Below are 10376 nucleotides of genomic sequence, written 5' to 3' on the forward strand. Positions count from 1 at the left end.
CTGTGGCGGCGCGCCGGAAGTTGGCCGGCCGGCGCCCCGTCACTTCCGGCCGGCGGCCGCTCATGGCGGCGCCTGCGGCTCGGCCTCTGCGTGCGTGAGGCGCCTGCCTGCCTGCCCGCCGCCATGACCGAAGAGCTGTACGAGAAGTTCTTGGCCCCTGACGAGCCGTGCCCGCTCCTTTCGCACCAGCACCCTCCGCGGGGTGGGAGCCTGAGCGAGGAGGGGTGCCTGGACGTCAGCGACTTCGGTTGCCAGCTCTCGTCCTGCCACCGCACCGACCCGTTGCACCGCTTCCACTCCAACAGGTCTGTGGGGCGAGACGCGCTGCCCGGGCACTGAGGCTGTGCTCCGTTCTGTGTGGGCCGGGGCAGCCGCGTAGCTGTGGGCTCTGCTGGGCTTTGAGGCGCGCGGGTTCTTCCCGATTTTTTTTTTTTTTTAAAGCGCTGTGAACGGGCACCTGGGGTGAGCTGTGGTGGTTGTAATTCAAATCGGCAGAGGCGTGGGCACCAGCAAGCCTGCGGAGGTTGCGGGTGAGTCAGGAGCTCGGTGACTGTAGCGATCCCATCCTGTGCTGCTAATTAAGGGCAAATCCTTCGGTCTGTAGTTCGTAGAGATGGCCTGTTCTAAAGAAACCGGTTGTACTTGAAAAATAAAAGCCAAGCAGCCTTGCCTGCCTTATTTCACGTGTGAGTATGTGTGGAACTAAATTTGAGTACAGCTGTATCTTTTACCAGAATTGTTTGTGAGACTTCAGCCTTTGGCAGGTGTGTGGTAGTTTTAGTTCCCATTCCAGTGTTACAAAATGCTTGCACTGGTTGTTAGTGTTTCTACTACAGCATTACGAATAAAAGTGAATTTGTGTGAAGTGACAATGTGAAGTGTGAAATAATACTTCAACAGTGTTTTTCAAAGGGGCAGTTTCTTAATTACTGGTTTTTAAATGATTCAGTATGAGAAACATTGATCAAATAGTTGTTGTGATACAGTGATTTTAAGACCTAACAGTGACAGGAATGGTAAGATGCACGGTATTTGTGGACTAAATGCTGGCTTGGGGGATACCATGCATTTGTTTCATGTTTCTCTTTTTGTGGGCCTGTGCTTTCTGAGTGTTGTCTTCAGTGTTGCTCATTTTACAAACTCAGGTACAAAAGGGATTTTGAGTCAGTGCTGTGTTGTGTTGGGTTTAACTGTTGCTCCCAAGGGCTTTCCATGTTTCAAAGCCACAAGTCATTGTAAAGCAGTAGCCCCTTCTTTTTCACCTACTTTATCCCAGCAGGTAGAGCAGGCTCCCTGTGTGTGAGGTGACGGCCTACACCTGCAGTGGTGCTACAGCACACCTAGGGTGCCTGCATGGTTGGTTAGTGTTAGAGTCCCTGTACCTCTCCCTGTGCTTTGATAAGTTTAAAAACTCTCTGCTCTCCCTCCTTTCCTTAGCGTTTAATGAATATTGAAATTGTGATGTTCAGAATTATGTTGTTATCACCTCTCTACTATTATACACAGATTGATTACCCTGCCTGCAAAGGTCTGTACCAGTGTGAAATAACACATGGGTTAGGTTTGCAGAAAGGGAGAGTAGGATCTCATGGATCCTCTAAAAGGGAAGTTTGTGGAATGCCTTTGATGTCGGATGAATTCATACTTGCCAAATAGATGTGAAGTGAATCCACTGCAAACAGCCAGCCAGTATGCAGCCTAAATAATGATGGTGGGGAGCAGCCTGTCTGCATTATGGCACTGCTCAGCTTTTGCAATTGGGTAAGAAAGTTTTTTCTCTGGTTGGCCAGACTGAAGTGCGTATACTGATAGAATGAGAACTTATTGTGCGCGTTTGCATGGTGAATTTTAAAAGCTTTTGCAAATAGTTCTGGCTGTATTGCAGGGCTGTGCTGACTCACAGTTGTCTCGACCTAGTTTTTACCAATGTGTAATATAAATCCAGAGATGGAGGCTGGTTTTGTGAGCTTGTTAAATTCTGGCTTGTTCCCAGGAAATACATTCTGTGAAATCTGAGTCTTTTGTCGTTTTATTCAGCAGCAATGTTAACTCTCTTTTTAAAGAAATTATGAAGAAAAAGGTGTTTTGATCTGGCTTAGCAGCGTTTTCATACGTCAGGTTTCCATCTTGCACTTAATTGTAACAACATGTTCGTTGGATGTGTCTGTTTTTGCCATTCAGAGTTGAAAACAGTGAATAACGAAGCCTCATCTATCTCTGTGCTACATTGCCAGTTAAATATTAGTTTTGTATGGGATTGTCATCCTAGAACTACTTCTTGACTCTAATTTGGAATGTAGATTAGTGAGTATTGTACATTCCAAAAGGTTAATTGATTTCCTCCTTAGATTTTCTTATTTCAGTTTTTGTGATAGTTTTAGGGAACTTTAGTATATTAAAAATTAAAATAAAACAGGCAAAAAATGTACATGCTGTGGGATTTGTCATTCTGAGATGGAAAGTGTTAACACTTTACAATGAAAGTATAAATGTCTTTGGGTTTTTGCCTTGCTGTTTTCTGTTGTTAATGGACCTTTTAAAATATTGAAAAAATAGATTTCTTGCATTTAAATAATTAAAATGTATTTCAGTGTGAATGCAGTCATGTTGCTGACAAGCAAAGCGGAGATAATATTTTGAGCCTTAGGGGAACTAAAGGTTTTTCTGGACACGTGATGGCAATGTAGTTGCTGCCTCCTGATTGTTTTGTCCTGCTTTACAGATGGAACCTGACTTCTTGTGGAACTAGCGTGGCCAGCTCAGAGTGCAGTGAGGAGCTGTTCTCCTCGGTTTCAGTTGGCGACCAAGATGACTGCTATTCTCTGCTGGATGACCAGGAGTTCACCTCTTTTGATTTGTTCCCTGAAGGCAGTGTCTGCAGTGATGTCTCTTCCTCTATCAGCACATACTGGGATTGGTCAGACAGCGAGTTTGAATGGCAGGTAAACTGTAAATGTTCCTCTGTAAATGTAAAATTCTGTATAGGTTATTAAGTGCTGGATTTAGCTTTCAGTGAAAAATCCTCCCTGTTTTTCTTTCCTTGATAACTGCTGAAACCTAGGAGCAGATAACTGAATCTTCAGTGATAAGGAGAACGTTTTGTTCTGTTTTGTCCCAGAGTACTTAGTCTGGAGGAGAGTCTGAAAGTTGGCTCCTCAGAGATGAGTGGTTACATATTATGGTTTCTTTGTGACCAACATACAGGACATAACCTCACAGCTACAAGTTGTGTCTTGAGGGTCTGCCCTGCAGGTGCTGTATGACCAGATCTATATGTCTGTTTTCACTGACTTGGCCATCTTGAGTCTTCTGTGGAAATTGAGCTGGCAGCTTGATAAAGTGCAGAAGTCTTGCTATAGCCTATTTCCACTTTTTTGGGGGGGTTAAATTTAGGAGCTCTCTTTGTCTTCCCTGGATGTGAAAAACTGTAAACTGTTTTTTTTTTTCTTTTTTTTTTTTTTCTCTAGTCTGTATATAATGTGGTCTAGCTTTGGTCTTACTGTTTTATCAGTCTTTTAATGGTATCATATAATCACAGTGTGGCTTGGGTAGGAAAGGACCTTGAAATCCACACAGTTCCAACTTCTTTCTGTCTGCAGGTTGCCCCCTCTCCCCAGCTCAAACTGCCTGGGGCCCCATCCAGCCCAGCCCTGGGCACCTGCAGGGACGGGGCATCCACAGCTCTTCTGGGCAGCAGTACCAGTGCCTCAACCACCTCTGAGTAAAAAATGTCCTCCTAATATCTAACCTGAATCTCCCCCTTGTTTGATTTAAAGCCATTTTCCCTTGTCCCATCACTATCACAGTCTCCCTCCTGTTTATAACAGGAGCACTGGAAGGCTGCAGTGAGGTCTCTCCAGAGTCTTTTCCAAGCTAAACAAGCCCAACTCCCTCAGCCTGCTTTCATATGAGAGGTGCTCTCTGAGTCCTCTGAGCATCCTTGTGATCCTTTTGTGGTTGTGTTCCAGGTGCTTCTTGTACTGGGGGGCCTTAGGCCTGGGTGCAATACTCCAGCACTTAAATCTTCTTATTTTGTAGACTTCTAATGTGCGCATAACTTTGAAATAGGAAATACTGTGCATCAGAATACATTGAAGAATGTGTTTGTTTTGTCATAAAGCTTAGACAAAGCATCTTGTAAATGCAGCATAGGGACTGAATACAGCTTTCAAGAAAGTACAAATTCTGTTCTGAAGGATTTAAATAAGCATAAGATAATATGGACTGAAACTTGCTCTGAATTTCTTACTACTTTTGTCTGTTAGTGTCTGTAGGTTTCGAAGTTACAAGTGTGTAGTGCAGCCTGGAGGAGCAATTTTGGTTGGATCCCAATGATTCAGTGTTTTGCAGAGGAGTGAAATTTTAGTTGCCTGATGAACTGGGGGATTGTTTTGAAAAGAAGGAATTTCTCACATCTTAGTTAGCTGACAACATGTTTGATTAGTAACCAGCTTTTTTTTAACAAGCCTTTTTTTCAGAGACATGATTGATTCAACTTATACCATTTTTGAAAGACTTTTGTAGTTTTGTACAGTGTTCTCTGGCACAGTCTGAGTATGAGTAATCCAGCTGTCACACTGTAACTGGAAATGCATTCAGAAATTATATGTCAGTTGTACATATGAAGTTAGCTAACATTTTGCAGTTGCTTCCAGGAAAGTGACAATTTTAATTCAGTTGTATCATGTAATTATGGGATGTGGTATAAATTACAGACCTACTCTGAAGAGATCTTTCCTAAAGTAAGTATATGAGGTTTGGCTTTAGAATGTAATGGGCAATTTACAGTGAGAGAAGGGAAATACTGAAGTGCCACATCATTCTGTTCTTATTTAAATGTAATTTAAAAAAAAAAAAAGAGGTCTATGTTGAGAGTAGTGTGATTGGAGTTTGCTGTGCTTGCAGATTGTAGAAAGGCTAAAGAAGTACTGTAGGTTTTTCAGTAATTATTAGGTAGTTGTTAGAGCATACAGATAATGATGGTTTGCTAATTTGACTCTGTTTTGAATTGTTAATTGTGTTGGAATGACTTTAAATGTGTCTGCTGTATTCTAAGGCTTTGTTCTTTCTCTTGCATATTACAAGCTGCCTGGCAGTGACATTACAAGTGGGAGTGATGTACTTTCTGATGTTATACCTAGTATTCCAAGCTCTCCATGTCTGCTTCCAAGAAAGAAAAACAAGCATAGGAATCTTGATGAACTTCCATGGAGTGCAATGACAAACGATGAACAGGTGAAATTAACTCTTTCCATACGTGAGAACTGCAAGATAGAGAAGAATCAATGCAATGGCTTTAAAGACGTAGTGGTTGTGTAGGTGTAAACACAACTATTTTCAGTATTATTTGATTCTTGGCATTAAATCTTGTCTTTTGCAACCATAATGGGTAGTTTTGCATGTTCTCAAGCTTTTACCTTGAGTTTTTGCAGATTCTCAGTGAGCCAAGGATCATAGGAAGCAATATTTGAGAATGTTTTATTCTGATGGTCTTTTTTTTTTCTTCTGTTAAAATTCATACACTTCAAAAATTACTTGCTTTTCTTTGGGTTGTAGGTTGAATATATTGAATATTTAAGTCGCAAAGTCAGTACGGAGATGGGCCTTCGAGAGCAACTTGACATTATCAAAATTATTGACCCTACTGCTCAGATATCCCCTACAGATAGTGAATTCATTATTGAGCTAAACTGTCTCACAGATGAAAAATTGAAACAGGTGAGTTAAGGTTTGTATGTATACCTTTTTTTGGTTTTTTCAGTTCCTCTTAGCATCTGTTTTGTCTTGCAAACTCTTAGAGTCGTGATCAATTCTTCTCTATCATAATGTACAAGGAAATAGACTAGTGCTGTCAAGAAGGAAACCAATTCAAAATGTATTATATGTATTAAACTTACATAAAAGACTGGTTGTGTATTTGTTAGAAGTCTAGCAGTCAGTTCTGAAATGCTGGCATGTGTGAAATGAGTTAACCAGTACTGCTTATGACAAAGCTGATTCGGTTTCATGACTGCTGAACTGGTTGTGGAGATGAATTTACTAAGAGAACATGAATTAGTGTTTCAGATTCAAAGGAATTAGAGGGAGAAGTAATCCTCTCCTTAAGGAGGAGTCTGTAAACTTAATGTAAAAAGATATAAACCAATATATTTTAAAGATGTTACAAAATACAGATTCTAAGAAGAATGGTGGCTGGTTGGTATGGTAGGTATGTGCTACTGCCTGCTTTGTTGTGTTGTGAGGTGTTGTTGGGAAGAGATGCAGAATCCTGGCAGGCTGAACTCCTGTGTGTTGCTCTGTGTTTGTGATTGTGATGAATGTAAAGACTGAAAAGGGTAAACAGGGTAAATGTAAAGATTGAAATCACCACTCTGGTGGATTTGGGCTACTTTATGCTTCAAGATAAGTATCATCTTAAAGTACTACCTCTCCTTTTTTTGATTGTATGTAGCAAAATATATGGTTTAAATACTTGGGTAAACGTTTTAGTTCAGATGAACTTTACTGGTATTTCTGTTTTGTGTTATTACTGTAACTTGAAAACTGAGGGGAATGAGCAGAAGAGAAGATAAACAGAACCTTGTTACTCATTTTTCTTCTTTCTGCAATGAGGGTAATACGTAGTTAGGATAGTTCTCTTGGTGATTGTAAGGTGACTTAAGATTTAAGCAGCCACGGCAAAATGTTCTAAGAGATTAGCTGAACTTGTTCATCATTACTGATGGGCAGTTTGGTTTCTTCTACATGCAAAGTGTGTCTCAGTGCAGTATTTATCAAGCTTTACTAATTCTATTGCATCTTTTCCAAAGGTGAGAAACTATATCAAAGAACATGGACCTCGCCAGCGATCTGCAAGGGAAAACTGGAAGAGGAGCAGCTACAGTTGTGCCAGTACCAGTGGTGTGAGTGGTGCCAGCGTCAGCAGCAGCAGCGCCAGCATGGTCAGCTCGGCGAGCAGCAGTGGTTCCAGTGTTGCTAACTCTGCTTCAAATTCAAGTGCCAACATGAGTCGAGCACACAGCGACAGTAATTTGTCTGCGAGCGCTGCAGAAAGAATCCGGGATTCAAAAGTAAGAGTTTCTAATTACATACATATGTTTTAAGCTCTGTATCTTACTACTGTTGCTTAATTGATCCTAAGTGGAACATGAAAGGATGTGTTTAGTAACTGTGGATCTGCTGATGTTATTTAGGCAAGTCAGTACTGGCCATTTCTTCTGGCATGACATCTGTAGAGTAGGTCTTCTGATTACTTTTGGGTAAGGTGAGTGAGAGTTCAATGATTTATCTAGCTTCATTAAGTTTTTTCAGACCAGACCTTAATATACCGTTTAACATAGAAACCACCTTTAAAGTTGCTAAGTAATATGGTGAACAACATCTCATTTTTGTCTGTTGTCTGTGTTTTGACAGAAACGTTCCAAGCAACGGAAATTACAGCAAAAAGCCTTACGCAAGAGACAGCTGAAAGAGCAAAGACAAGCTCGTAAGGAAAGACTGAGTGGATTATTTCTTAATGAAGAAGTGCTCTCTTTAAAAGTGACTGAAGAGGACCATGAAGGAGATGTGGATGTTTTAATGTGACAGGGGTGAATTTATCAGTGTTCTTTCTAAGCCTTAAATGTATTATTGTTTACATGTATTTCTTGACCAAATTTTGATTAACGTTAACAGTATAAACCAGGTCTTTCCTCAAGTATAATTTTTGTAAGATGTTCTAAGAGTTGAGTAACTTCAGCTTTTTGAGATTTAATTTTGCAAGTGAGACTTCAGACACTTAATTGACTTCAGAAAAGCTGCTGATAGATAGTTGTTACGGAAAACTGAACTTGGCTAACATGCTACTTTCTTGCAAGGCATATACCTAGGGATGCTTTTGGATGACACTAAGTATGCAGTTCTATATTCCAGCATTTTTTGTTTTCATAGTTTGTGTTATTAAACTTGGCTGGTTTTGTCTCTTTCTTTCCTGTTAGGAAAGTTGTTTAGCTTGGGGGAGGGGGTGAGTGGGATGGTACCAAACAGACTTTAATTCTGTAAGGCTTTCTTTAGTCTTTCTGTTGGATCATACAAAATCAAAATATTGTGATAAATCCCATTGCTAATAGTTGCTGATTACCTCAAAGTACATAGAAAGTAAGAAGCAGGACTTCTAAAGCAGAAAATCTGTATACATAAATAATGCCTAATTGTATAGTTGTTCAGGAAGCAGGTAGGTTTAAGAAAAAGAAAAAAGACAAAAAAAATACAATTTGCAAACTTTAGTCTTTAAGAAATTATTTTGCAGCTCAGTGTCTAAGTCTGATCAATAGTAAAGGTTGACCAGTACATCCCAAGGATTGCTGTAAAGAGATTCAAATGGAATACTTTCATGCATTAAAAGTACATTAATCTTTATTAAAGTTGTCTAGGACCCTTTTTAGAATAGTTAAAAATGCTACTGGAAACTGACTTGCAAACAAGAGGCGCACAGCTGTGGTGTCTCTTTTTCCTTTATTTCTAAATTTATATCTAAATTCATCTTGTAGGCAAGAAAGCTTAGGCATAGGCAACAGCTCTGCTTTTCTAATTATATGCTTACTATACTTGCGCCCTAGCTGAGGATTGAGTCTTCCGTGTGAGTTGCTGCACTGTTCCGAATGTGCTTCAGCATCCTGCTTTTGAAGTATCTCTTAAAATTCAGATGACAGGTGGGGAGGTAGAAGTAGTAGATTTAACCTGTTTCCTCATCATGACTATTTGTAAAGCAACTTCTGTCCTTGCCTTGGAACTACTGGTTACGATATTCTTTCCACCAGCACCTGAGATAAAATTGATACTTTTAAATTTCAGTGTGAAACGTAAGGGGCTATAAAAGCATTTTCTAGTTCTGAGTTCAGGAAGGTGATTTTTTTTTTTACTTTTTTTTTAAATACTAATGCTTTACTGCTTTCATTTTGCTCTCATTAACTAATGAGTTCAACGTGGTCACAGGTGCCTGTAAATGCAGCATGTAGCCCAATCCTGCAGAATTGCACAGTCCACTTTATATAGGTTTGGGGTGACTTGCTCACTCATTTTGCATGTCTTACACATACTTGTTTGCTGTGACAGCTCAAGTATCTTAATCTTAGAGGTGGCATTCCCTATGGCCCTGAAATAAATATCTGAACAATGGCTTCTGAAAGAGCTTCAGTGAGATACAAGTGAGGTCCATTCTCTAATTAGTACATGTGGGCTTTGTCACTCTCACTGCTGCCAGACTGAGCCATTGATTAAAAAAAGCTGTGTAATGTCATTTTAAACTTGGATGTTAGCTACTCTGTATTGCCCATCATTTGGCTGCTAACCAGAAGTGACTATTTCCTGTCAGTATTCACTTGCACTGCTCTAAACTGGTTGATACCTCTCTTCCTTCTGTAGAAATAATAATGAAAAGTTTTTAGTGGCGTACAAAGATGCAGTGCCTCAGGGCGATGGAGTTTGAGGGGTGTCATTTTAGTCTGTCTCAGCAGCCTTTCAGAGTTTAAATTCCTCAGGCTCTGTTGAGAGCTGGAGCTCCTTGTTTTGATACCTGCCTGCTTGCTTCCCGAGATTATTAAATGAGAGAGGATAGTATTTCCAGCTTGATCCTAAGTGAGTACAAATTAATCCAAGTGATTAAATTGTTCTAATTACTCACCTGCTGCATTGGAGAAAAGTTCCTGGTGCCATGGTAGCTGGTTGGGGTAGGTCATCTGCAGCTGGGTGCTTCTGTTACTTCAGTTCAGACAAATGGACATAAAAGTGTGGGCTTACAGGGGTGCCAACTTACAGCTCTGTGGTCTTGTGGTTCCAGAGTGATTTTAACCTAAGAATACAAAACTAGGAATGCTCTGATCAGATCCTTCATGACTGCTTGCTTACCTCTGTGCTAAGTACTTGGCATCTCTGAGAATTGCACTAGGAATAGCTGTGGGATTCGGACTGTATCACATACTTCTATGTGCACTTTTGTCTTTTGCATCCTTCTTAGTTTCTAATGACACCCTAATTTTGAGTAGGGGTGAGAGGAGAGGTGGTGTTCTCAGATTCTGCAAAGTACTGTATGCTTAAAATTAGTATTGGATTCCTGTTGCATTAGTCACTGAAATTGTTGTTAAACCTCATCTTGCTGATTCAAGTGTTCAGCCACTGCAGCTGCTGCTTTGTTTTTACAGGAGGCTATCTACAGCTTGCTGGGTTCAGATAGGTGCAGAACAACAATAGACTGTTAAAATTCAGACTTATTTTGTAGTGTGTCTAAAGAAGAAAAACCAACAGCAAAACTCTACATTTCCTTCATTGAAGAAAAATGTCTTTAAAAGCAGAATAGAGACACATAGGGGAAAAAAAATAATAGATGTATTGCTCCATGG

General features: G+C 40.3%; 1 protein-coding gene across 1 annotated transcript; it reads left to right on the forward strand.

Moving 5' to 3' along the window:
• The first annotated feature begins 2 nt into the window (after positions 1-2).
• Positions 3-8262, forward strand: FAM199X (family with sequence similarity 199, X-linked). Its single transcript, XM_048959247.1, has 6 exons — positions 3-305; positions 2723-2942; positions 5086-5235; positions 5557-5718; positions 6810-7070; positions 7414-8262. Exons 1-6 carry the CDS (start codon positions 124-126, stop codon positions 7582-7584), a joined length of 1146 nt encoding a protein of 381 aa, XP_048815204.1. The 5' UTR covers positions 3-123; the 3' UTR covers positions 7585-8262.
• The last annotated feature ends 2114 nt before the right edge of the window (positions 8263-10376 follow it).

This window comes from Lagopus muta, chromosome 13, assembly GCF_023343835.1.
Source record: "Lagopus muta isolate bLagMut1 chromosome 13, bLagMut1 primary, whole genome shotgun sequence".
Classification (NCBI taxonomy): domain Eukaryota; kingdom Metazoa; phylum Chordata; class Aves; order Galliformes; family Phasianidae; genus Lagopus; species Lagopus muta.